The 27,446-nt window shown below is 58.8% G+C and overlaps 1 protein-coding gene across 2 annotated transcripts in view; it reads left to right on the top strand.

Moving 5' to 3' along the window:
* The window catches only part of MINDY2 (MINDY lysine 48 deubiquitinase 2), a 52,488-nt gene extending 31,789 nt beyond the window's left edge, over nucleotides 1-20,699 (top strand). The window contains exons 6-9 of one of the 2 annotated variants that reach the window (XM_029070118.2): nucleotides 2,509-2,651; nucleotides 14,567-14,740; nucleotides 17,747-17,938; nucleotides 18,375-18,597. In XM_029070118.2, the coding sequence (XP_028925951.1) occupies nucleotides 2,509-2,651; nucleotides 14,567-14,740; nucleotides 17,747-17,938; nucleotides 18,375-18,506 (641 nt within the window). In that variant the 3' untranslated portion in view covers nucleotides 18,507-18,597. Of the gene's footprint in view, nucleotides 1-2,508; nucleotides 2,652-14,566; nucleotides 14,741-17,746; nucleotides 17,939-18,374 lie in introns of both variants that reach the window. The other variant, XM_039912952.1, reaches the window with a different exon arrangement.
* The last annotated feature ends 6,747 nt before the right edge of the window (nucleotides 20,700-27,446 follow it).

The following is a 27,446-nucleotide window of genomic DNA, read 5'->3' as shown; positions in this document are numbered from 1 at the left end:
AAATGAGTGATTGAATGACTGAATGAATAAGTGCCAAGCGCTGTACTAAGCTCTGGGGAAGACTCCGGTTAAGTTGCACAAAGTCCCTGTCCCAGGTGGGGCTCCCAGTCTAAATAGGAGGGAGAACAGATATTAAATCCCCATCTTACAGGTGAGAAAACGGAGACCCAGGAAAGTGAAGTGGTTTGCCCAAGTCACACAGCAGACCAGTGCGGGAGCTGGGATTAGAACCCAGATCTGCTGACTCCCAGGCCCCGGGCTCTTTTCACTAGGCCCCTCTGTGGCGTGCATTCCAGGTGTAGCTTTGAGGATAAAAAAAACTTTGCAGAGGGATGGGATGGTGTCGATAGAGCTCACTTAGAAGAAGCCTTTCCCAGTTAGTTCCCATCACCCCAACCAGTCGATCAATCAGTGGTATTTACTGAGCACTTATTGTGTACTGAGCACGTGGGAGAGGATAACACATCAGAGCTGTTAGACATGTTCCCTGCCAATAATGAGCTTTCAGTCTGGAGGACCCCAAGTCATGTCAGTCTAACCACCACCCCTGGCCCTTTCGCATTTATACCCATCCTTGGAGCTATTTGGTAGCGATATCTTTCAGTGATTGATCTGGATTCATCATGATACTTCACCCTGGCTCTTTGGCTGTACCTTCTGTCTCTCATTCTTCCTCCTGCTCCCACTATGTAGAAATGATGGTGTATGCCTGCCTCTCCTTATCAGGCTGTAAACTACGATCCGGCCTATTTGTCCTTGTCTCTTTTGTTGTTTTAGTGCTGATGTGTCTCCAGTTCCTCCTCCCCCTTTGTATCGTTAGATTGTGAGCCCGCGGAGGGACGGGGACTGTCTTTATTGCCAACTGTGCATTCTCTCCCAGTGCTTAGTGTAGTGCTCTGCATCCAGTAAGCACTTAATAAATACTATTATTAGTACTACTTAGATGGCGGGGAACACGTGGTTTGCTTCCACTGTACTCTCCCCAGCACTTAATACAGTGCGTCACACCCATGAGGCGCTCAGTAACTAGCATCATTCCTACCGGGCATCATTTCTTGCAGTGGATTCTGGGGATTAGGTGGGTTCTCAGACTGAGAAGTTGGCTTTTTTCGGGGGGCTGTGGATGGTGGATTGAATAGGAAGCATGAGAAGCAATGTGGCCTAGTGGAAAGAGGTCTGTCTTACTGAGAAAGAACAAGCTGCCTTGGGGCTTCAGGGTGATTTCAGAAGTAGTGTCTTCCGAGGCCCTTTTGGTGCCAGACCTTGTTCCCGGTCCTTAGTTGGGGGCAACAGCTGACTGTTACACTTGTTTCTTTTAATGGTATCTGTAATGCCCCTACTATGTACCAGGTGCTGTACTAAGTGCTGGGCTAGATAATAATAATAATTATGGTGTGTGTTAAGTGCTTACCATGTGCCAGGCACTGTCCTAAGCTCTTTAGTGGATAGAAGCAAATCAGGTTGGACACAGTCCCTGTCCCCCATGGGACTAACGGTCTCAATTCCCATTTGACAGACTGAGGCCCAGTGAAGTGACTTGCCCGAGGTCACCCAGCAGACAAGTGGCGGAGCCGGGATTAGAACCCAGGTCCTTCTGACTTGCAGGCCCACGCTGTATCCATCAGGTCATGCTGCCTCTTACCTTGAGTTGAGCGCTTCATAGCTGCCTATCCAGTTTTCCGTAGGCTTCCATTTATTCGTCCATCTGTTCTTTCATCTCCTTTTCAGCTTCTGAAAGAGGAGGGCATATGACTATTTCCATTCTCATTTCAACAGTAGTGTTTCCCGGGCACAAAACACTGTACTGAGCGCTCGGGAAAGCACGATAGAATCAAGGCAAGTTGCTTACCATATCACAGGGGAGACGGACCGACCGATGTTGTTTACAGATAGATGGAGCATGAAGAAGAAACAAAGATCCAGGAGTAGTACAGACGACTCAGGATTAAATGAATAATGGAATTAAAATCAGATCCGGGGTTAGGAAGATGGTTGATGAATGCTAAGGGTAGGCGTTGAATCGGTGCGCCCGAGACGTGAAGCGATCGGGGAAGGCTTCCTGAAGGAGGTGGGATGTAGGGGAGCTTCAGAGATGGGGAGGGCCGTGACGAGCTGGGGGAGAGAGTCAAGAGTGAAGTTCTGCAAGTAGGCGGACGAGGGAGTCTGGGTTGTGGAGGGGCGGATGAAGGCAGCCGACGTGTTAGTTGGGGAAACTAAGGCAGGGGGAGCTTCAAGCCAGCGATGAGGAGTCCTTCCGGGCTGCAGAGGGAGACGGGAATCCATTGGCGAGCCTGGAGCCGTGCCGAGACTTGCGAGCCGTCTGTGTTCATGACGGGGGTGGGCTTAAGGAGAGGGGCTCGGACGCCACGAGGGCTGCTTCGGGCCTGAAGAAAGCCTGTGGGCTTTCATCGCGGCCGAGGCGGAACCTGACTCTAAGCACCAGCAGAAACTACTGTAGTCGAGTCCAAGATCGTTCGTCTACTTACTGGACTGCGTTGATTTTTGTAGGGTTTGTGGCCGAGCAGTTTCTCAATACCACAGCCACCCAGCTGACGTACCATGGACTGTGTGAGCTGACTTCTGCCGTTCAGGAAGGAGAACTCTGTGTCTTCTTCAGGAACAACCATTTCAGCACCATGACCAAGTACAAGGTACGAGGCGCAAACAGCTCTCTCCTGTCGTCTTTCCCTGGGCGACAGGAGCCTGGGTAAGGGCGAGTTGGCCCTATTTCGGTAATAATAATAATAGTAGTGATATTTGTTAAGCACTTACCAGGTGCCAGGCACAGTAATGATTATAATAATTGTGATATTTGTTAAGCGCTTATTTTGTGCCAGGCACTGTACCAAGCACTGGGGTAAATACAAGATAATCAGCTTGGACACAGTCCCCGTCCACTGTCCTAATCCCCATTTTACTGGTGAGGTAACTGAGGCACAGAGAAGCGAAGTGACTAGCCTAAGGTCAAACAGTAGACAAGTGGAGGAGCTGGGATTAGAACCCAGGTCCTCTGACCCCAGGCCCGGGCTCTTTCCGCTAGGCTACACTACTGCTGTGGTTATTTCCACCCGGGCCCCAACTCTTGTAGTGCACTCTCCTAAGTGCTTACTACAGTGCTCTGCACAAATTGATTTGGTCTGTTTTTGTGGATCACCGACTTGGTTCATTCATCCATTCAGTTGTATTTTTGAGCAGAACACTGTACTAAGCGCTTGGAATGTACAATTTGGCGACCGATAGAGACGATCCCTGCCCAACAACGGGCTCACAGCCTAGAAGGGGAGAGACGGACAGCAAAACAAAACGAGTAGACGGGCCTCAATACCATCCCCAGAGGCCTCTTGTAGAAAATGCCTGGTGCCATCAAACGGCTGCAGTTCATTCCGATGTGAATCTTTCAATCCACGTCAGAGCAAATTATATTCATCTGTTCATTCAGTCATATTTATTGGGCATTTACCATGGGCAGAGCACTGTACTAAGCATTTGGGAGAGTACAATAAAACAATAAGCAGGCACAGTCCATACCCACAACAAGCTTAATCTGGAGTGGGGCTTACAGTTGAGAGCTACAGTCTAGATTCTAGACATTAATAATAAATAAATGACAGATTTGGCCATAAGTGCTGTGGGGCTGGGAGAGGGGAAGAACAAAAGGAGCGAGTCAGGGCGACGCAGAAGGAAGTGGGAGAAGAGGAAAGGGGGCTCAGTCAGGGAAGGCCTCTTGGAGGAGATGAACCTTCAGTAAGGCCTTGAAGGTGGGGGTGATGATGTTGATGATGGCATTTGTTAAGCGCTTACTATGTGCCAAGCACTGTTCTAAGCGCCGGGGAGGTACAAGGTAATCAGGTTGTCCCACGTCGGGCTCACAGTCTTCATCCCCGTTTTCGAGATGAGGGAACTGAGGCACAGAGAAACTAAGTGACTTGCCCAAAGTCACACAGCTGATACGTGGCAGAGGTGGGATTAGAACCCGTGACCTCTGACTCCCAAGTCCGGGCTCTTTCCACTGAGCCACGCTGGGTGCCTATTGAACGTTTCCCTCCGGTAGCGTCCGAGCGGCACTGACCTTCCTGACGGCGACTTTAGTAACTATTGAGAGTGCACTGTGAAGTCCCCTTTATTTTAGTAAACGGACAAGTCTCGTAGAAGAAAGAAAATCGTTTGCTTCTCATGGAAAATGAGAGTGGCGGCCACTGGCAAGAGCCCGATCCGGGAGGGCTGCTAATGGCTTTTCTTCCTGGGGAGAGAGGGTGGAGCCGGGCTGCAGGGGGAAGGGAAAAAAATCAATATTTATCTTGGTTTCAGGTCTCTCTCCGCTGCCGTTAGGCGATAACCAACATGAGTGACTTTGGCTTTCTGTTATAACGCTGCCATTTCCAGCTGCGGCCGCCACCGCACGCCTCGGCTCCCAGGGCGCTTTGAGTCCCTCGAATCGGGGCTGAGAGAGGAGTTGTTGAAGGCTGAGCTCTGAAAGACTGGCGCTAACCTTTTGACATTTGGCTTTTAAAGTCTGTCTGCTGGAGAGGGGGTGGTTGGGGGCGGGGAGAGAGAGAGAAACAAAGGAGAGAAAGAGGATGTGTTGTAAGGCTACGTGAATGACTTGTAAGGACTTGTATTATTTTTTTAAAAATAATAATAATAATGATAATATTGAATGACTGGGCATTTCACCCTCAAGCACTGTAATCATTTATGCTCTCAATCTCCATGCGTGCGGAGTAAGAGGTCGTCATCTTGGCTTTGCGATTCAGTGAATGGAATGATGAGAAGAATGCTAAAGGCCTCTCTGCCCCAGGCACCTTCTCAGCACTGTTTGGAATGAGTTAAGCAGGTCCCTCTCCCTCGCATTCATTCGTTCAGTCGCATTTATCGAGCGCTTACCGTGTGCAGAGCACTGTTCCGAGCACTTGAAGAGTACAATACAGGAAGAGAGAGACAATCCTTGCCCACAACGGGCTCACAGTCTAGAGGTGGGGAGACAGAGATCAATACAACTAAAGAGACATCCGTATAAGAAAATAGAATATATATACCTAAGTGCTGTGGGGCGGGGAGGGAGGGAGGAGCAAAGGGAGCGAGTCGTGGTGACGCGGAAGGGAGGGGGAGCTGAGGAGAAGCGCGGCTTAGTCTGGGAAGGCCTCTTGGAGGAGGTGCGCCTTCAGTAGGGCTTTGAAGGAGGGAGAGTGATGGCTCGTCTTCTCTGTGGGGAGAAGCCTGGGAGCAAGTTGGGGCTTCCCCGTTCCCGCACTCGCCGGGGCAGCCCCTCTGGCAAGGGGGAGCGGGTCAGGCCTTGCAGAGCGGGGACCCCCAGAGGGGCCGGGGATCTGGATGGCGGCGCGGGCCGGGAGGGCCGCTGTGTCCGGCAGGATGGCCTTCCTTCCTTCCGGGCTGGCCCCGCTCCCCTGCCCCGCCTGGACCGCGGGCCGGGGCTTTCCACGCTCCCTCGGCCGAACGACCTCCTTGGGGACCCACAGATGACCGAGGAAGAGAACAGATGGTGTATCGGACTTTTGTCTGATTAAAAGGGTCAGAACAGAGGGTGGGTGGGAGCAGGAAGAGGAAGTCAAGGGAGTGGCTTGTTTAGATATTGTTGGGGCAAGCCAAGTTCTCCAGACCTTCCCTTTTCGACCGAATTCGTTCACGGTAGTCAGCTCCGAGAACCTGGCCGGAAGCTCAGACTGGGTGGGGTTTCTTTTGCTTTTGTGTTTTTGTTTTTTTAAAAAAAGATAAATCACATTGGGATTTTTCAGGACTCTGATATGGCATCGAAAACGATGGCAGTAAATAGCAAAATTGATCTGCTTTCAGATTTATCTCGATTCACGTCTACCCTTCCCTCCACAATCCTGGAAAATCAAGAGTGGCACCATAGGTTCTTATTTTCAGTTCCACTGATAGGTAGTATTTACGGAGAGCTTACTCTGGGCAAAGCATGGCTCAGTGGATAGGGCACAGGCCTGGGAGTCGGAAGGACCTGGGTTCTAATTCGGGTACCCCCATTTTTTAAAAAATGGTATTTAAGAGCTTAAGTATACGCCAGACACTGTTTGGGCTCCTAGTCTTAATCCCTATTTTACAGATGAGGCAAATGAGGCCCCCGAGAAGTGAAGTGACTTGTCCAAGGTCACACAGGAGACAAGGGGTGGAGTAGGGATTAGAACTCAGGTCCTTCTGACTCCCAGGCCCGGGATTGATATATATTGATCAAGAGTTACGTGGTCAAAAAAAAAAACAGATGCAAAAATCAAAAAGGAAAATCCAGTATTTAGGTTTTTCTCGACTTTGCCACTTGGTGGATGTGAAATTCTCTTCCTCTATTCTAATAGAATACAGTTGTCACTGTTGAATTGATTCAGGTTAGTGTCTTCTATCCATATCTTAGATATTTTCCTTTCCAAAATGAGGTTTGAAATCTATTAAGGCCACCTAATTGAGGCTAAGCTTGAATAATAGATATTGGGTTATGTAGGCAATGTAAGTATTAATTACATTTTCCAGCTCAGCATTTGAGGTTCCTGCGGTGGAGGCAGTGATTAATATTTGCCTCTAATTAATTAATCTAAATGTACATATCAGTACTATATGTTTGTTTCTGCCAGAGACGTTACAGAACGACATCAACAGGTTTGGATTGATTATTAGTATTATTATCAACCACTTAGTAGAGTGCTCTGCACACAGTGAAAGCTCAATAAATACTACTGTTGGATTAAAAAGAAACAACCCCAAAGCCACATACTGATTATTAAAGGGGAATGATCAACTAGACTCCTCTACCAAGATAAAGTACTGTATCCTCTGGAATTCTCCCTCATGCTATAATACTACGTAGTGAACGCCTCCTGTGGGCAGAGCAATGAGCTAAGCACTGGGGAAAAAAAATGCGCTGGTGAAAATTAGACACGGTCCCTAATGTAAGAGTAAGGGGGAAGGGCAGGTGAGAGGCTGAGACTTGCTGTTAATGTAGAACGGTACTCTACGTTCTTATAAAATTATATGTCTATCTCCCCCTCCAGACTGGAAGCTCGTTGTGGGCAGGGAACGTTTCTATCCACTCTATATCGTACCCTCCCAAGGGTTTAGCACAGTGCTCTGCACACGGTTAAGTGCTCAATCCCGATCTACATGTATGAGTGACTGTTTATCGGGATTGTGGGAGCGATCCTGTGGCCAGATGGTTTTTACCTTCTGGATCTGTGTGGCGCCTGAGGTGTTTTTCCTTCACGGTTCTTTAGGCCAGACTCCCTCTCGCTTGCCACCCCTCCTCTTCCTGAAGAGCTCCCTCTCTCATGTTTTTTGTTGGCCCGGACTCATGGTTTGGAAAGGCGAGTCCGAAAAGGAGAGGGGAACCTTGCCGCCGGTCACTCTGCCAGGCGGCGGCTGTTGGCCGACGTCCTGTACGTGGCGGAGGAGGGAGCCGGCGGCGAGCAGCGCCCCGTGTTCGCCCGCGGGTAGCCTGTCTCGGGCCCAGGAGGGGCTGAGATCTTCCTCGCTTCCTGGACGGAGCAGGCGGGCCCAGCTGTGAGGGGACAGTTCAGGTTCGGGTCAGTGGGGATCACATGGGACCAGGCACGCTCCATCAGTCCGACTGATCGAGGCTGAATCGCCACTCACCGACCCGTCCCCTGTCCGCTAGTCATCATTTCCATAAGCCTCTCCCTCGGGGTCACCTAACCCAAGGGCACAAAGATCCCCACCGTCAAATGGCCGGGGCAAGCGCACAGAGTGTCCAGTCAACAGACGTCATGGGGTCATGATCCCAGAGCTTCCCGTTTGGCCCCGCTTCTGGTAACGTTAAAAAAAAGAAACCAAACAAAAAACCTCATGCAGTAGATTGGAGGTAGATGAAAAATGATGGCGTACTCTAATTGCTTTATATAATTAACGGCAGCACAAGTCTGGCATAAATCGTGTCTGAGCAGCCGTGATAAAGAGCTGTATGTACACATTTTCCTTCCAGTCCCGCGAATCAGCACAATTTCCAGGTGGGGCCTCCTGCAGCCATTTTTCTCAGATGCATTTTGGGTTGGGGACGCAGCAGGGACGCGTCATTTTGCCTGGTGGGAAGCTGCCCAAGTCGAGAGGTCCCCGAGCGGGGCTCTTCCGCCCAAACTAAGCAAAAGCAGCATGGTCTAGTGGATAGAGCACGAGCCTGGGTGTCAGAAGGACCTGGGTTCTAATCCCTACTCCGTCACTTGTCTCCTGCATGACCTGGGGCAAGTCACTTCACTTCTCGGTGTCTCGGTTCCCTCATCTGTAAAATGGGGATTAAGACCGTGAGCTCCACATGGGACAACCTGATGACCCTGTATCTACCCCATGTCCCACCTGATGACCACGTGTCTCCTCCAGCGCTTAGAACAGTGCTTGGCACGTAGTAAGTGGTTAACAAATGCCATTAAAAAGGGGGAGCCCTGACTTCCTCTCCCAAGCACTTAGTACAGTGCTTTGCATACAGTAAGCGCTCAATCAATACGATTGAATGAACTGAATGAATGAATCTGCCGATCCTCGTGACGGGAGAAGGGAGACCCCGGCCTGCTGGATTTGGGTTTCCATCACTGATGAACCTCCAGTTGAGGTTTGGGGCAGCTATTTTTTTGTCTTTTAGTGGTATTTGTTAAGCACTTACTTTGCGCCAGTCTCTCTTCTAAGCGCTGGGGTAGATACAAGCTAATCAGGTTGGACACAGTCTATGTCCCACGTGGGGCTCACGGTCTTAAGCCCTGTTACAGAGATGAGGGAAGTGAGGCCCAGAGAAGTGAAGTGTCGTCACACGGCGGGACAAGTGGCGGAGCCGAGATTGGAACCCAGGTCCTTCTGACTCCCAGGTCCGGGCTCTAATCGTGAGGCCTTACTGATCCTCCACGAACTTGTGTTCTGTCGAACTTGGGGTGTCGTTCTGCCTGCCTTCCTCTCCCTCCCCACCACCCCGGGGCTCACTGGGGCAGAGCTGACTGGGGTCGGAGAGGCTTCCCGAAGGGGAGGTTGGCTCCCTTTCCGGCATCCCGTGGGTCCCGGTCTGGTCACCCGCCGTCCGCTCACACCAGCCGCTGGCAGAGGAGAGGGGCAGGGCTCCGGGAGAAGAGCATTCCTACTCCCAGGTGGAGGGACGAGGTCCGAACGCCCCTATCAGATGGAGAGCCGGTGGGAAGCTGGAGGGGTGGACGTTTTCCGAGATGAACGATAGGAGACTTAAAGATGCAGCTTGTCACCCCGCGCTTCCTTCCGCAGTGTTTCGAAATGAAGCAAGGTGGGTTAAAATAGCCAGAACGATGGGCCAGTGCCAGGGCTTGGCTTTCTGGAGAGCCGACTCGCGGGTCCTCGCCCGTTATGCGGTTGACACTAATGAGAGCAGAAGCCATCTGGTCAGCCTCTTTAATTCCTTCATTTTTTGTAGCGTGCCTTTTTCCCCTTCTAGTACTAGACCCGTGCTCCTTTTTTCATGACCTAAAAAATCACTGTAACGCTATCTTTAGAGACTTGCCTACTTCCATTCCCTAACGAGAGAGCACACGGCGAGCCCCCAGATGAGAAGAGGCACCGCTGCAGAGGTGATTCTGTTGAGTAAGAGACCTCAGTTCCCATGGCCGTGGCCGGCTCCACCTCGGCCTGGGTTTCCTCCACCAAAAAATAACAGGAAGCGCACGCGCTTCCTCCGCCGGACGTGCGACGGGAGCCCGGGGCCCAGAGGGACCCCGCTTTCTTGCTACCGAGGGACTCGGGCCAACTTCGGCGTTCCAGAATCAGGGAGAACAGCTACCTCAGACCCTTCTAGAGGCATTGGAACTTGGAGTTTTCCGTTGTAAAGTGGCTGACTCGGTGCTCACCTTCTTCCAATCTTCTGTCAGCCGTTGCTCATCTGCTCCTCGAGGGCGTGGCTGGTGTGTTTTGCGGTGTTCTGCTCACAGTAGGGAGCTCAGGAAACGGTGATGCGGCTCCAGATCCTGTCGCTGAGCCCTCCGAAAATCCCGTCTCCTCCAAGAGGCTGGCTCGGCCCTCATTTCGCCTACTCATCCTCCTCCCCTCTGTGTCACCTGGGCACTTGGATCTGCCCTTGTCTTCCAACCCTATCGTACTGTACTTTCCCAAGCACTTAGGGCTGGGCACACAGTAGGCGCTCAATAAATAGCATCGATGGATCAAGTAGGTGCCTAAGCCCAAGGTCCGGTGTTCTCATCTCCCACCCCCGGAGCTGGAAGGGCTGGAAAGACGCAGGAACGTGCCCAGGAGGAAGCAGCGTGGCCCAGTAGAAAGAGGCCGGGCCCGGGAATCGGAGGACCTGAGTTCTAACCCCGCCACTGGCACCTTGGGCAGGTCGCTCCACTTCCGTGCCTCAGGTCCCCCCTCTGCAAAATGGGGATTCGGCACGTGTTCTCCCTCCTGCTTAGACTGGGAGCCGCAAGGCTTGATGATCTTGTATCTACTCCCAGTGCTCAGTAAAGAACTTGGCATATAGTAAGAGCTTAACAAATCCCGCTGTTATTATTACGTGGCTATTCTTATTATCACTCTTAAGTGCAGAGCGCTGTACTAAGGTCCTGGGAGAGTACAGCACGACAGAATCGGTCACCCCGATCTCTGCCCAGAGAGCTACAGGAGGTTGCAGTAGTCAAGCCGGGATATGACAAGCACCCCGGGCCAGCGTGGAGGCCGCTGGAGTAGAGAGGAAGGGGTCGACTGTGGGAACGTGGATTAGACTGTAAGCCCGTCAGAGGGCAGGGACTGTCTCTGTTGCTGATTTGTCCATTCCAAGCGCTTAGTACAGTGCTCTGCACATAGTAAGCACTCAATAAATACTATTGAATGAATGAGGAAGCAACAGATTTGGAGAATTTGGCCGCAGAATGAATATGAGGGTTGAAGAGGGAGGAGTGGAGGGAATGCCAAGGTGGGGGCGCTTCAGAGACTGGAAGGATGCCAGGACAAGGGGTGTCAAGTGGAATGGGATGGACAGGTGGAGAGAGAAGTTTTGGGAGAAGACTATTCAATTCATATCCTAGTGAATTGAAAGTATCAATCTACCTGCAAAACCTGAGCGATTTTTTTTTTCCTCCAACCCACCTCACTGGGGTGACCTGCCTCGGCTATTTTTAAATTTCTCTTAAAATCTTGCATTTCCAAATGAATAATATATCTCCGTCTTTTAGCAGGTGTCTCTGCCAAAGCAAACAAGCCACGGGCATTTTAAATGGGCTTTTCAGAGGACACGGGCCCCACTTATCCATCTCCCGGACCCTTTCAGCTGCCATTCCATTAACCCAGTCACCTCATTAAATGAGAGGACATTTTTCAGCTGTAATGCACTATTGATTGCACCATTTAAATGGGAAACCCCTCTTTGTTCTTCCCCTTTCTCGTGTGGGTCTCTTGCCCGGGTCATAGAGAAGCAGCCTGGCCTAGTGGATAGCGGATGGGCCTGGGGGTCAGAAGGACCTGGGTTCTACTTCCGCCTCTGCCACTTTTCTGCTGGGTGACCTTGGGCGAGTCGCTTCACTTCTCTCTGCCTCAGTGATCTCATCGTAAAATGGGGATTAAGACTGGGAGCCCTCTGTAGGGTAGGGACTGTGTCCAACCCGATTATCTTTTATCTATCCCAGCGCCTAGAAAGCACTTAAATACCATTATCATTATGGTTGTTATTATTGTTAGCATTTTATGTCTCTCTAATTTTTCCTTTTTTGATTCTGGAGTGTCTTGTCTTCTGATCTCTGTCACCCCTCAACTACCCTCACCTGTTCCCGTTTGAGTGGTCCTGAATTATTCCAGGGATTTAGTCTTTCGCTTAGTCCGGCTCTAAGGTTTCTTTTCCCCCCACAATGAGGAATTGGTTTTTCCTCACGGTCAGGGGAAGTCGTGTTGCGTGTATCCCTGAGGTGTGACTTGTGTCGCATAGGAAGGCCTTAGCGAATGGGATTCCTATCGGAACCTCTACCGAGGAACCCGGGCGGAGCGGCAGTTACGGCACCCGCTTCGGTTCGTGTAGACGCTTGGCCCCCCAGGCCGCGTCACCTGGCCTCCCCCTCCCTCCCCCAACCCGCCAGGCCCTCCTCCCGCCCCAGGACCCCCGCCCGTCTCGCTCTGACCCCCGGAGCGGACACGCGTGTGCCCCTCCTCGATACCCAAGCGCGGAGGCGGCTAGCGGTGCGGAGGGCGGGGGGTAGGAATGGGGCGGACCCCAGAGCCACCTAGATGCTCCGGGGGGGGACCCTGAGAATGGGTCGGAGGCGGGGGGACCGGGCCCCGCACGCCCGGCTTCTCGGGCCGGGGAGCTCTCCTTCCTCTCCCCGCCCCGTCCTCGGTGGGGGTGGGCTGTGGGAGCGGAGGACCGGCTCCCTTCTCGGTTCCGGGTTCCCCGAACCGCGGGGGTCGGCCCAGCCCCGGCTAGCCGGCTTGTCCCCCACCGTCAGGGGCTTGGAATGCAGACCGTTAGGTCAGAGGTGACAGACCCGGGCCAGCAGCCTCGTGATAAAGCAGAAGTGGAAGGTCGGTACGCGCGGGTTGTCTCGGGCTTTATCGGAGAGGAAGAGGCGGTGACCGGCCCGGCCCGGCGGCGTCCGGCCCGACCCGCCGGCGTCCGGCCCGGCGATTGATTCCCTGGGCTCTGGTGCCTCCAGTGGAGAGTCGATAGATGTCTGATGACACCCCACAAGTTTCCCGCCTTCAGCCTGGAAACTAAAAATCCAGTCTCTCCTCCTAGCTGCCTGAACCCTTCCGGCCTGCCAGAAACGTTTTGCCCCGACCAGCTGATTCCCCGCTCCTCCGGGAGACGTTGAAGTAGCGGGAGAAATCCTGGCCCCCGGGAGGTATCTCAAACCGCACAAAGTATTACCCGAAGAGGGGCGGAGATGGTGTTAGATTTCCCACCTGGGTACTTTCCCCCAGCGCTTAGTACGGTACCCCGAGCGCAGTAAACATTTAGTACTATTACCTATCAATTTGAGTTTGGAGTCATTCTTACCCTTGCAGCCAGCTCTGGTTCCTTGTCCTACTCGGGCTTGTGGTTCGGGGGGTGGTGAAGTTGGACGAGTAAAATGTACAAATCATCCTCACGCCCCAGTTTAGCCCTCAATCTCAACCCCGCCCCGGGGCCTGAGCTCGCTTCCCCCCATCCCACGGGTGTCCGGGAATGATGACTCCGCGACAGGTGGACCGGCCAAGCCCAGTGCTCCGTCCAGCTGCGGCTTTTCCTTCCCCGCCATACCGAGAGGTCCGGGATTTCCTTAAAAGGACTCTTAAGGTAGTTGCGACGTAACCTGAAGTCTTTTAAAGCTTCGGTGGTTTATGCCGTTCTTTTCCAAACGCCTGTGAAATGAGGGCTTATATAATCCCTAAATGTGGCTCGGTAAGCCTTGTGCTAATTGGATCTGCCTACTGGGATGTCTTATTTCTGCCGGCACTGCGGCGTGCCAGTTAAAACTGACTCTGAGAGCCACGTAGGTGCGGGGGAAGGTTAGACAGCGAGACCTAGAGGAAAGAGCAGGAGACCCGGATTCTGGTCCCAGCTCAGCCACTGGCCTGTTGTGTGACCTCGAGAAAGTCACTTACCCTCTCTGGGCCTTAGTTTCCCCCATTTGTAGAGTGGGGATAAAGTGCATTTTTGAGCCTCGGGTGGGATAAGGACTGTATTCAATCTGATAATTTTGGGCCTACCCTCGGGCCTAGTACAGGCTGAGCCTGGAATAAATTCTCCTACTGGGCAAAGGTTCTGAAGAGGGAGAACCAGGCAGGGGAGGGGAGTAGGAGTGCGCGCAAGAGGTCGGCAGCAGAAGAAATGTCAGTCGGCGGTGTTTAGGGCACCGTACTGAGCGCCTGGGAAAGTACAATACGGTAGAGTTGGTATACCACAAGGAGCTTACAGTCCAGAGGGGAAGAGAACAAGGCACATTTAGTGGGTTAATCGAAGGGGAAGAAAGTATGTGAGCTGGGGAAGCGGTGGGAGGAGAGTCATAATGAGGAGGAGGGAGAGAGCTGATCGAGGCCCTAATGGCCACTGGTCAGGAGTTTGGGAACGGGGCAACCAGTGGTGGTTTTTGAGGAGTCTCTACGAGACGAGTGCAGAATGTCGTTTTTGAAACACGATCTGGGCGGCAGGGTGAAGTCCGGACTGTGGAGGGGAGAGGCTGGAGACGGGGAGGTCTGCGAGGAGGCCGATGAGGTAGCGAGATGGGGCTCCGACGAGAGCTTGGACGAGTTTGGTGGCCGCCTGGATGGAGAAGGGGCGAGTCCCGGAAACGATCCTCTCACGGAGCAAGTTTAGTCAGTGGCATTTACTGAGCGCTTGATGCGTGCGGAGCAGGGCACCGAGCGCTTGGGAAAGCACAACCCGACAGAGTTGGTAGACGTGATTCCCTACCCACCAGGGGCTTCCGATCTACGGGATTACTTTGGACGTATTGAGCCCGAGGTGCCGGCGGGGCAGCCTGGTCAGAGAGGTCCCGGAGGCGGGAGGAAATGCCAGACTGACCCTGGGAAAGGTCAGGCCCTTCCCATCAGGCCCTTGCCACCGAAAGACAGTCCGACCAACTGACCCTTCTGTCCTTCTTGTCTCCCCTGGATTCAGGGTCAGCTGTACCTGCTGGTGACCGACCAGGGTTTCCTGACGGAAGAGAAAATCGTGTGGGAGAGCCTGCACAACGTAGACGGGGACGGGAACTTCTGCGATTCCGAATTCCACCTGCGGCCTCCTTCCGACCCGGAGACGGTGTACCGGGGACAGCAGGATCAGATCGATCAGGTAAAACGGCCCTTCCGGCCTCGTCCCTCTTCTGGGAGGTCTCCTGTCCCGCAGCCGGGCCTGGGTCTCCGCGGCCGCTGGGAGGCACCGGGGGCCGGGTGGTTGATTGAGTGGCAGAGGCGATGACGACACCGTCAGTCAGTCCACTCTGCCGATCGGGAGAATTTATCGAGCAGCTGCTGCCAGCGGGATCCGGGGCTAGGCCCTCGGGATGGTGTGCGAGGGGCCTCTGTCCCCTCTCTGATTCGCCCTGAAATGCGTTTGGCATTTTCAGAGTGGCTCTAGATGCGCAGCCTTTAATTGCCCGAAACGAGGACTCTGGGCTTTTCACGCTTTACGTGCTTTTTTGAGACAGGCTGTGAAAGTGGACCAGATGTCTGAGGGCCCTTTTGGGAACCGAGAAATCTCCTCTCCGCTTTCCTTTAGTCCCTAACGCCGAGTTTTTCATTTTAGAAAACGGAAGTCGGAAATCCCTCCCCTCACGACATGCCCCGGGCCATTGGCCCCAGGGGATTTTCAGCAAGGGTTCCTTATCCGAGCCCAGAAGACCAGATAAAACCGTGCCGGGGCTAGACGTGACGGGGTTCTCCTTCAGCCCACCTATCCGTCTGCCTGCCGGGCCCAAACAGCCGAGCGGGGGATAATGCCAAAGCGAAGGGGGACACGAGGTTGGCTAGAGCTCCTTTCTCCCCTCCCCGACGGCCTAGCCCCAAGCGGCGGGAGGGAAGGAGGCAGGACAGTTGAGAGCGCGGCCCCGCCAGCTGGACCTGGAAACGTATCCGGAAGGAGGAGGCGGGAGAAGGGGGGACCCCTTGCGCCGGCCAAGCCCGGTGGTGGTGTCACCGGAAGGAGAAACGCTTTCTCAGGCTGGGGGTGGTGGGGGAGGAGGGGCGGTGGATGGGATAGACCCCAACGGAACACTGGAATCCTCGGCGGGCTCCCGAGGGACGGGGATTAAAGTCACGGGCAAGGTGGCCGTAGCGAGCCGCCGGAGGCGGCGTAAGGCGGCCGCCCGGCTTCACCCGCCCCCCGACCGGAGCACGAGGCCGGGGCCCCGGGGGGGGTGGCGAGGGAACGAATCCCGCCGCGTCGGGTGGGCCCTGAGCTCGGCCCCCTTCCCTCGGGGGACCTCTGGCCCCTGCCCGTTAGAGTGGTTTTCTGGTCCTCCCGGAGCAGGTGAACTTAGTGGAGAGACCCCAGGCCTGGGAGTCGGGAATCGGAGGAGCGGGGTTCTCATCCCGCTCTGCCGCTTAGCCAACCGTGGCATCTTGGGCAACTCCCTTCTCGGCGTCCGTTTCCTCTAGGCCGTAAGCTCGTTGTGGGCAGGGAATGCGTCTGTTATATCGATCTCTCCCAAGCGCTTAGTAGCGTGCTCCGCACACGGTAAGATCTCAGGAAATCGTGCTGACTGGCTGCCAGCCACTCTCCCTCCTTCTTGGACTCTGAGCCCGACCTGATTGGCTTGTATCTACCCTAGGGGTTACAGTGCTTGGCACATAGTGCTTTACAAATGACCGTCACCACCGTTATTATTATTTTGTCTGAAATTAGCTTCATCCCCTAGATTTATAAAGGAATGTCGGGGCATCGAGAGAGCCTGTTCTCCCCTCCACTCAGACCGCAGTCGGCTTGCGTGACGGGGACTGTATCTGATCTGACTGTAGCATTCTACCCCAGTACTTGGCCCAACGCTTGGCCCGTGGCACTCGGCGGACACCGCCCTCATTTCCTGAGGCACTTCTGGGAAGTTGCATCACCTCCCACCCTCAACTCGTGTAGATTTCCGGGAGCCAGCGTCCGGTCCGACCGTCCCCTTCCCTCCCCGCCGGCCTCCGGGAGAGGAAGCCGGGCGGAGGAGAGGGCGGGGAAACGCATCTGTGACTTGGCTAAATGGAAATGGAGGCCACAGCAGGGTTCCTCTTCTGCTGTTGCCTGCAGGCACGGTGCGTCCACTTAGGACAGAGAGAGGCTCGAAGCTCACCCAAGTCCACCCCTAGACCGAGACTTCTGGGGGAGCGGGCCATTCTCTGGACAAAAGCTGAGTAATGTCTGCGTAGCAATGGTCGTTTGGTTTGGGGTTTTGGTTTTTTGTGTTCCATTTTCTCTTTATCCCAATACCAATTCCGCCCTATTCGCGTTGTTCTTTCCCGCCACCTTGTGCACAGACACACTCTCTCTCTCCTCTCTCGCCCGCCTCTGTTCTTTGGGGGCCCAGGGTCCTGTGCCATCACGGTAGGTGGCCACAGTGGGGAAGGAGCTCGAAGGAAGGTTTTCCATGCAGAATTCCGCCATCGGCCTGTCACCGCTACCGAGTGGCAAGTCTGTCCTCGGGCCCATCCGCCCTCATCCAATTCTGTTGCTGCCGACCCTCGCAAGGGAGCCGGCGGTAGGATTAGTATTTACTGAATGCCATTTTGGGGCGGTGCACTGTACGGGACGCTTTGAGGGGTTCAGGATGAAGAAGCGATCTGTTCCCTGCCCACAAGGAACTTCCGCTCTTATAAGAAGTGCACGGTTTTCTCTTGGAAGAGCCAGCTTGGCCTTTAGACCCCTTCCCCTCCTCCCTCCAAGGGACTCGATGGTGGTGAAGAAGCTGGGGGAGCCCCCGGAGGCAAAAGAAATTAGAGCCGGAGGGGAAGGGAAGCGGGGGGGCCAGAGCGGACGCCAGTCGGGCGCGAGCAGGCCTGGTCCCTGGTCCCGGGGCCCTGCCTCCTCAGAGGCGAGGAAGGCGGCGGCTTTCCCCGGCGCTGGCTCCCCCCCGGCCCCCTCGCCCCAGGCGGCGGCAACTGCGGCGCGTGGAAAACGTGCAGCTGCGGAGCTGGCCCGGATGTGTTGCGGGTGGGGAGAGGGGCAAGAGCAGGGCCCCGAAGTGGGTGCGGGAAGGGAGGCCGGGCCCTCGGCTCTCAGGTTCGCGTCACGTCGTCGCCTGTCCCCGGCCCGGCCGGGCCCCCGACCCCCGGGGCTGTTGGGTCGGGGAGGACCGACGTTCCCCGCTGTGTCTTCTAGGACTACCTAATGGCCCTATCCCTCCAACAAGAGCAGCAGAGTCAGGAGCTCAACTGGGAGCAGATCCCAGAAGGAATCAGCGACCTGGAGCTGGCAAAGAAACTGCAAGAGGAGGAGGACCGCCGGGCCTCGCAGTATTACCAGGAGCAGGAACAGGAGCAGGCCCAGGCGGCCGCGACGGCCCAGACGCAGGTAAGGACGCCGCTCTCCGCCAGGAAGTTCCGGTTCCCGTGGAGGGAGATGGAGGGGGAGCTCGGGTGGGCTTCGGTCGCTGCGGTCCGACCGACGCTCTCAGGCTCGCAGCCCCGGGTCGCCCTCGGCTTCCGCCCCGACGAGAAGAGGCCCGTGGGAAACCCCCAGACCACTGGGAACTCGGAGGGATTCGGGGACCTCCCAGGCCGGGGTTCTTGGTGACGTTCCGGGGGGCTCCTCCTTCCACGTTAGAGTGGGCAGATACCGTCAGGGGAGCGGGGCGGCCGCGGTGGCGGGCACGCTGGAAGAGGGGAGACGGCCTGGGCGCGGGCAGGTGGGCGTCGGGCGGGTCCCCTCGGCTCGAGGGGTCCTCAGCGGGGGCCCGGGCCCGAACGGCACTCCGGATCTTCAGCGCCGGGCGTTCCTCTCCCGACAGGGCCAGCCGGCGCCAGGGGCGGCCTCCCCGGCCAGCAGCCGGGCCCCCGGGAGCGGCGAGCGCAAGCGGAAGGAGCCCCGGGAACGAGACAAGGAGAAGGAAAAGGAGAAGAACAGCTGCGTCATCTTGTAACCCGGGGCGGGGTCGTGCCGGGGTCCGGCGCCGGCCGCTCGCTCGCTCGCTCCACGCCGTCTGTGCCTCATCACTCAGCGGACTCCGTCCCGGCCCCTAAAGCCGGCGGGATCCCCGCTCACGGTGCCCCTCTCCCGGCCCCGCGGGGGCCTCCGGGAGCCGTCGAGCCGCGGGAGCGCCGGGGAGGGGACGGGGCGCGGAGCCGGTCACGAGGAACGCCGCACTCTGTAGCCTCACACGCAAATCACGGCAAGTTCTGTGTCATAGTGACATTCGTTACTCACGATATCAGTCGGTAAGCTAGCCCATCTTCTGTTCCCGGTGAGAACGGAGGTCATCGGGCCGGGCCGGCGGGCCCCGTCCCGCCGTCGTCCCGGCGGCACGAGAGGTTCTTCCGTTCCTTCCCACGGCGTCGTCCGGTGACGGTTCCGACCCCCGCCCTGGGAATCCTCGGGGGGGTGGATTCGTGGGGGCCGCGGCCCCAGGAGGGGGAGAGAGTTCGTTCTTCTCGGGGCGGGGTTTGGCCGTTGAGGACGAGGGAAGTTTTCCGTCGGTTGGAGGGGTGGGCTGAGGACGGGTCGACCGGGGGTCGTCCTCGGATCCCGCCGGCTCGGCTGCCGGGGACCCTACGGTGTCCGTGTCGTGTTTCCGGCCGGCGGAGCCCCGCGTCGCGCCGCCCCGGACCGGGCTGCTCCTCTCCCCCGGGGGCGGGGGACGGGCGGCGCCGAAGGGGAGGAAGAGGGACCCGTCGGGTAGGAGCGCCCTTGTAGAAATGCAGAATTAAAGTAACTCAGAAAAGCTTAATATCTGCCTTTTTCCAGAGATACCTTGAACCTTAATGAGAAATTCCAGTGTCCAAGTAAGCTAAATGCAGATACTTTTCTTTTCCCGAACCTCCCGTACAAATAAAAAGCACACTCCCGCGAGGAAGGAGAGCCGGGCCTCTGAGAGCCGACGGGGCAGACCCTCCCCTTCCGGAGGCCCGGGGAGAGGGCTCCGTTCTTAGAATCACCCGGCGAGGACCGCGGGGAGCCCGGGCACGAACGATCAGAGGTCTTCTAACGTACGGGAATCCGGCCAACGCACGACCTCCGTGGCGCCCGTACAGGAGGCGGAAAGAGGATGTTCGTCCAGCTTTATAGCGGGGCCGGGAGGGGGAGGTGGGAGGACGCCGCAGACCCCGCCCCGGCCCCCGCTCCCAGTTGCGAAAAATCTCTTAATCGCCTTTTTGATAAGCTTTCTACTTTGCGATTTGGTTTTAGTCGTTTTCGTACAGGCCGCGGAAGAAGAGACAAACGGTTGTGATTCCCGTTCTGAGCCTAACGAGGCGCATTGACGTCAGAGCACTTGGCCGGTCCGGGGAAGGACCGTCGGAACTAGATTTCTACCGACCGCCAACTCGAGCCTCTCTTCATCCGGCCCGGCCTCCTAAAAGGCAGCCGGGACCGGGGGCGTCGGGTCCACGGCGAGGCCGGGCCGTAGCCGCCTCCCCGCCCCGCGTCCCCTTCTCTCGGTCGCGTACGAACGCGCGGGCGCGCGTCCGTGCCCTTCGCGTCGGCTGCGCCTCGGGCTGGGCCGCCCCGGCGGCGGCGGAAAGGGCTCCCGCCGCCCGCGACGACGCTCCGCTCCACGACGTCGCGCGACGTCTCGTGGCTCTCTCGTTCCGGACGGCTCCCCGCCCGGGCGCGGCCCGGCCTCCCGGCCCGTCGCCGGCTTCTCCGGCCCCCGGGGCCCGGACGGTAGCGCGGGATGGGGGCGGCGGGCGGGAGGGGACCGACCAAGCTCCCCGGAGCGACCGACCACGTCCCCTCTCCCGCCCCGACCCCGGGGCGCTCCGAGATCGAGCTCTTTAGGTTTATTTATTGCTCTCGAAGAAAACCCCGCCCGTCTCCGGTCCTCGTCCTCTAACCCTTTCCAAAGATGACACTGCCACTGTCCGCCCACCCGCCCCGGAAACCCCACGGTCAGACCTTCACCAGCACCGCTGCTACCGGAGAGCTCCGCCGTCTAGTTTCCAGAAGAGCACTAACACGTATTTGCAAATTGCAACGTTTTCTATGTAGCGTTTCCGTGTCCGTGTCTTTCTTACACTCCTGAAAATCGATCTGTCGTACGAGGGACGCGGTGATAAAGCGTCCCGTTTGATCACCGTGGAAGGAAAAAAAATTAAACGTCTTCGGTTGCTATAAAATCGTTTGTTTCGGAGAGTGGGTTTTCTTGAGCCGGGACCGGGTGGGGAGCGGCGGCCGTCCCGCCGCTTCGACCCGAGGCGTGAGGGGAACGGCGGTTGATGGGCGGTGGTCGCGTTTTGGCCCCGGGCGGGCGGCGGAGACGCGCGCGGCCCCTCTTTTGTTTTCGTGCCCCCGCCCGAGTCCACGGGAGGGGTCTCGGGAGTCGAAACCCTCCCCTTCCGACGGGAGGCCGCCCCCGACTTAGGGAACGGTATCCCACGGCCCCGGTGGCTGCTCCGGGAGGACGGACGCCCCCCGGCCGGCAGAGCGGCCCTCGGGGCTGGACGGGGCGGGAAGGAGGTCCGCCGGTGCGGTGGGTAGGAGGGAGGGGAGGTGGGCGTCTTTCCGTTCTGTCTTGCCAAGCCGCTGTGATCCCTCGAGGGCTGCGGGCACCCGGGGCGGGGCGGCGGCGCCCCGCTCCCCCCGGCCCACGCGGCACCTTGACGCGGAAGGGGCGGGGCCCTCGTAGCTCCTCACCGACGTGGAGCCGGTCGACGGGCGGGGGGCCAAGTGGGCCGAGATCCCCGGGCGGCGCGGTCTCCGCTCTCACCGGCTCCGCTCGGGACGGGGCCTCTCTTAAAGAGATCGTCGGGGTCGAAAGCGGCCGTGTCCATCGGGGATGGGAGAGCGGGGACGGGGAGCGAGGTCCGGGCAGGCACCCGGGGGGGGGTGTGACCCGGGTGGGCGCGGGGGCTCGGCCCCTCCTCTCTGCCACCACCCCTGTTGTGTGGCCATCACAGTGCTAGGGGTGGGGGGGGGGGAGGGAGGTGGGGGCTGAGGAGCCACTCGTGACCGGTAGCCAGTCACCCCGGGGGCGGCCGCTCCCGAGGAGAAGCCTCACAAACACCATCCCATCCGGGCTCACCGACCGACCCCGAACCCTCACCCCGGCTCCGGTCCGGCGTCGGCCGGGGCCGGCGGGCCGCCGACGGGCCGTCCTCCGCGCGGCCTGCCGGCCTGGGCCCCGGGCTCCGGGCGGGCCGCCGCACTGAACGGCAGGCGGCCCGACGGCGGCCCGCGGCCGGCGTACCTCCGGTCAGACCGGGCCGCCGCCGCCTCCCCGGCCGCCCCCCTCCGCGGCCCCGACCCGACGCCGACTGGCCGCTCGGTCTTCGGAGTCACGGGTCGGAGGGGGAATCTCCGGGCTCGGCCGATCTGGGCGGGCCCCGTTTTGGGGGTACGAGGTAAGCGTGCTGCCTTGGGCCGCTCGGCTGAGGGGCCGGAGCGGGGCTGGGCAGCTCTGACGGGGGGCCGGGCCCCTGATTAGTCGCCGAATCCTCCCGGGGGCTTATATTGGGGGTTGGGGATGAGGGGGGCTCCTGAGGGGAGATACCCCGCAGCTCCTCCCTTCTAAAGCACCCCCGGTGGATGCACAGAATTTCTATTCCAAGGGAACACCGGCCGGCGGTCTACAGGCGATGGGAGAGAAGGGGTGCGGGCGGGGGACGGCCGCCGGGTGGGGAAGGGGCTCCCCGGGGGAGCCGGCACGAGCCTCCTCCCGGACCGACGCGGCAGCGTTGGGGCATCGAGGCAAGCTCTCGCGAGGGATTGAACTTCAGCCGATCGCATTTATTGAGCGCCTGCTGCGCGCAGAGCACCAAATCGCGCGTGGGAGAGGACGAGGGTCACGACGGGATCCCCACTCTCGGGGAGCTCGCATCCCGGAGGGGAGGCGGCCGCCAGAATCGATGACAGACGGCGACGACGGGAGAGTGGAAAGACGGCTTGCCGGAGAAACGGTAGCGGGGGAGATGGTTTGAAAGGGTGGCGGGGGTTTGCCCGTCCTTGAAGTTCTGTCTCGCTCCTTTTCACCTCCTCCCCTACCTTCCTCCCCACAAGTAATCTGCTTTCCCCCGATGGGCTGTGATTCCGGGTAACGGTGACTCCTCGCCGCCCCAGCTGTAGATGTGTGTTGGAAGACGTTTCCCGCAGGGGCCGCTCAGCTCCAGGAGAACGAACTGGGCCAAGCGGGCCCGCCGTCACCAGCCCCGAGGCCAACGGGGAAGGCCGGGCGGGTGTGTTTCGTAAACCTCCCCCACCGTCCCCGGAGCTTGGTGGGTCGGACTGGGGTTACGCAGGAAAGGGAGATTGTACTGATGGAGACCGAGGTTCGGCATTGGGATGTTTTTCCGTTTACTGTTGTTGCTTCATACGCACGCACGCGTTCACGCAGGCTCACTGAAATACTGCATTTTCTGTAGATACAACCTAAAACTGTAACCAGTGGATTATAGCCCTAGTATTTTTATTATAGATTTTATATTCCTTCAATAAACTTCGCTACTCAGACCGAACCGCCTTTGGGTCGCTTCTCAATCGCCCAAGAGCGTTCGAGGGGCCGCGTCCTTTCCCTGGGGCGCGACGTCAGGCCAGCGAGGGGTGGTTGGCGGGGAGAGGGGTGGGACTGGGCGAGGGGCTCGGCCCGGGGTGGAGATGCGGGGGTGCCCGCCTAGGCTCCCTCGTCCCAGCCGTCACCTCTTTCGGTGGAGAAGAGCGAGGGGCCGGGGGCACGGCTCAGCCCAACGCGGACGGTTCTGACCGGTGCCGGACTTGGGGGCGGTGAACGTTAACCCTCCTCTGCCTCCGCAGCCGATCCGTGAACCCCGCCCTCCTGCCTCGACGCCCCGACGCGGGCTGCCCCGAGACGGCGGCGCCAGGTCGCGGAGCGGGGTCGGATGCTGCAGGAGTGCCACCCGGGGGGAGCCCGGCCGACGGCGACGAACCTGGGGCGGTCCACCCTCCGCTGGGTGATGGTGATGACGGTTGTGGGATTTGTTAAGCACTTACTCTACGCCAGGCACTGTACTAAGCGCTGGGGTGGATACAATGTCATCGGGTTGGACACGGTCCCCGTCCCACACGGGGATCAGTCTTAATCCCCATTTGACAGATGAGGTAGCCGAGGCCCGGAGAAATGAAGTGACTTGCCCGCGGTCGCAGAGCGGCCGAGTGACGGAGCAGGGACTAGAACCCGGTTCCTTCTGACTCCCGGGCCCGGGCTCTGTTAGGCCGTAGCGCCTCTCGCCACCCCGGTAGCTCGGGGCGGACCACAGTCGCTATCAGAGGCCCGGGTGTCGGTCCCAGCTGCGGCCGGGGCGGGGGGGGTGGCGCCCAGCTTTACAGAGGGGGAGAAGGCTTGAGACCCCGAAAGGCGAAGCCACCTGGTCAGTCGGTCGGGGGGTCCGAGCGGGCCTCCCGGGAGTGGCCGATGAGCCACGAGGGGCCGGGGCTCCTGCCCGGACCTTGAGGGGCTCTGAAGGTGGGTGCGAAAAGCGGGGAGGGGGAGGGAGGGGGCGGGGAGAGCTACGCGGAGAGGAACGGCCTAAGCAGGCGAGCTCCCCGTGGCCTCCTCCTGCTGGGGGAGAGCAACCACTGGCAGAACAAAACCTGCAACTCAACGCTGTGCCCCCGCGGCCCTCCGCTGGAGGCCCCCCGGGCCCCAACTGCCCGGTCCGGCCTCCACGGGCTCCCCGAACGCCTTTCTTTCCATCTTCCCACAGTCCGCGCCGAGCAGGGAGCACCGGGGCAGACGCGAGACCGGCCATCGGCCCGAGGAACAGAGGGGTTGAGTGACTCCGGCCAAGGTCCCACAACGGGCCCAGAGCGGACCCGGGACTGGCCCCCGGCCTCGTGCCCCTTCTGCCGGGCCGCACCGCCTCCGTTCCGGGTCCCGGCGCGGGTCGGGCCGGACCCCCCAGGGGAGCCCGGCGAGGAGTCGGGGACGGCCCGGCCCCGCCGGGACCCATGGACGGGGAGCCCCAGGTGGGCGGGCCGGGCCGCTTCTGGGCTAAAACGCCACCCACCCGAACACGGAGGCCCACAGCCCGTGTCGGACCCGGGGTCCCTGGCGGTGGACGGGGCCCACCGTCGCCCTGCTGGCTGCAGAGCCCGCTCCCGGGCACGTGCCACAGGTACCTTCAAGGCACACGACCCCACCCCGGCCCCGGAGGAGCTCCCGGAGCAACAGCCGGCGGCAGCGGCACGTGGCGTCCCCCGGCTCGGGCCGACGTGACGAAGCTCGGGCCCGTCGCCGAGATTAGAGACCCCGACGCGCCCCACGCTGTGAGTGATTCGTCTTGTGGGAGGGGCCGGACACGCGTAGGCACCCGGGCCCCCCCCGGAGCGGGGCTGAGGGTGGGGAGAAAGGGGCGCGAGGGAGCAAGCCTTTGAGGGCGAGCAGCTCTCCGCTGGCAGCCCCCGTGAGAGCGATCCCAAAAGGGGCCAGGCCTGCCCTGGCTCCTCCAATTTCCTTCTTCACCCGACACCCCTTCCCTCCTGTGGACGGGTGCAACGGCCGAAGGGGGAGGGGTGGGCCGAGCGTATTCACTGAGGCGTTCATCTGTGCTACACACTGGAGTAGATGCAAGATTATCAGATGGGACCCACTCTCTCAGACAGGGTCGCAACCTGAGGAACAGGGAGAGCAGGGATCTTTAGCCCCACGTTATGGATGAAGCGGAGACGAGTACGTGACTTAGCCAAGGTCACACAAGAGGACAGAGCCGGGGCTAAGACGAGAATTCAGGTCTCCTCCCTTCATTCATTCATTCATTCAATCGTATTTATTGAGTGCTTACCGTGTGCAGAGCCTGTACTAAGCGCTTGGAAAGTACAATTCGGCAACAGAGAGACAATCCCGACCCAACAGGCTCGCGCTGACCACGCGAGGTCAGGGATGGTTCCGGTGAGGCAGCTCCGGGGCCAGGTTTCTGCCTCCCCCCCCTTTTTTTAAGGTATCTGTTAAATGCTTACAACGAACCAGACACTCTACTGAGTGCCAGGGTGGATATAAATTTATCAGGTGGGACTCGCTCCGCTTAGGGCTCGCCGTCTTAATCCCCATTTTACAGATGAGGGAAATGAAGTGACTTGCCCAGGATCAGACAGCAGGCGAGGGGTGGAGCCGGCATTAGAACCCAGGTCCCTCTGACTCCCAGGCCTGGGCTCTATCCATTAGACCCCCCCGCCCCTCACGGAGCTGGGGGAAATAGGGCATGGTCTTAGAGAGGAGGCGGCGGGGGTGGAACACGGCAGTGAGAAAACGTGTTCTGGGTTGGACGACGGTCCCCTTTCATGCTCTGGATAGAGACCCGGGGCATCGGCTCCAACGCTGGCCAACGGGGGTGGAGCCGGCTGCCCCAAGGTGGCATTCGCTGCGGAAGGGAACATCTGCAGGGAGGAGGGGGCGGACCCACCTCCCGTCAGAGCTACCTGCCCTGGCCGGAACAGGGTCTGTGCCCCGCTTGCCCGGCCTCACCTCTGTGGGATAGCCTGGGGGGGCGGGCGGAGGGGAAGGGGTGGGCCCGACTTCTCAGCCCCGTGTGTGAACGTTTCACCTCCCTGCAGGGAGACCACCCGGCTCCCGGGCTACTCCCAGGGCGGGGCCGTGGCAAGCAGCGCTGAAAAGTCCTGCGTCACGGTGGGCCATGGTGGGCCGGCGTCACGTTAACGGGGCGTGGGGCAGGGGGGCTCGAGGGGAGCGCGGGGAAGGTAAGAGATCTGGGGAACCCCTCTCCACGAGGTTGGAGGGGGTGGGGAGGGACGGGGAGGCAGGAGGGCCACTTCTCTCCCCAAATCTCCGACACGAACCGACTGCCAATCCTCACCCTTAGAAACAAGTTCAGGGACCGAAGGAGCTGAGAGCCGCCCCCAAAGCGGGGGCACCGCGCCCCCTGGATGAAACGGGCATCGGACGGAGAGGAGAGACCCTAACGAGTTGCGGACAGACAGACGGACCGCCCCGGATGAGGTGAGCCCACGGCCGAGGACAGACTGAGGGGTCGAGGGGTAGTGGAGGCGGCCATCAAGATGCCCCGGGGAGGGGGAGAAGTCTCGTCTGGCACCCAGCTCTCCCGGCTGGAACCCGCTCCCTCCTGGGAGAGGGTTCGTCGGGGAGACGGCTGGGCCCTGGGGGAGAGGGGATGGACAGCTGGCTGCGGCTCGCGAGAGGATAAAGAGGGAGAGGAGACGACAGCCGGCTGTGCTAAGGAGAGTAAGAGAGGACAGCTGGCTGCGGCTGGGGAGAGGAGGGTTACCTCCTGGCTGCTGGCCAACCCATCGCATCGCAAGTCGTCACCCCCCGCGCGTCGGTTTGACGCGACGATGCCTTCGGGTCCCCCTGGGCGGAACGAGGGTCTGGGTTCTCTCATAAGACCACGCCGGGTGCTGGGGTGGGTGGGGAGGGGGAGGCCAAAATTGCTCATGGCATCGGGTGGGGCGACCGGAAACAAGACGAGGCAAGGGCCCGAGTCTGGTTCTTTTGGGCCTGAGCCTTTGCCGTTTCTGAGAACTGGGGCCCAAATGGGTCACGCTGGCAATTCTTTGGGGGTGTCGGATGATTCATCCCCAGCCGGGACAGGTGTCTTTGAGAGGGGCGGGTGGGAAGGTCAGCCGACGTCCAGAGCCCCCCAGGCTGCCCCCGCCGCCACTGTCAGAGGTAGCACTGGAGCCGGACGGCCCGGGGGCCGATCAGAGGGCCCCGGCTGGACCGCCCCAGCTCAACTCTCCCCTCCTCCGTGGGGTTACGTGGAATCGAAGCTGCGGTAAACTGGGGGAAATCAGCATCGCCACGCCACCCAAGAAGACCTTGTCTAGCTCGCAGGCTCTTTGGGGCACTGACCCGCTAGCCCACGTCTCCTTCAAGAGCCGTCCCGACCCCCAGAGGACAGACGCGGTCGTGTGAAGGCGGAGGGCCCGAGCTGCCTTCAGG

This window comes from Ornithorhynchus anatinus, chromosome 8, assembly GCF_004115215.2.
Source record: "Ornithorhynchus anatinus isolate Pmale09 chromosome 8, mOrnAna1.pri.v4, whole genome shotgun sequence".
Classification (NCBI taxonomy): Eukaryota; Metazoa; Chordata; class Mammalia; order Monotremata; family Ornithorhynchidae; genus Ornithorhynchus; species Ornithorhynchus anatinus.
The sequence above is the reverse complement of the archived record's forward strand: the minus strand, read 5'-3'. Positions and strand labels throughout refer to the sequence as shown.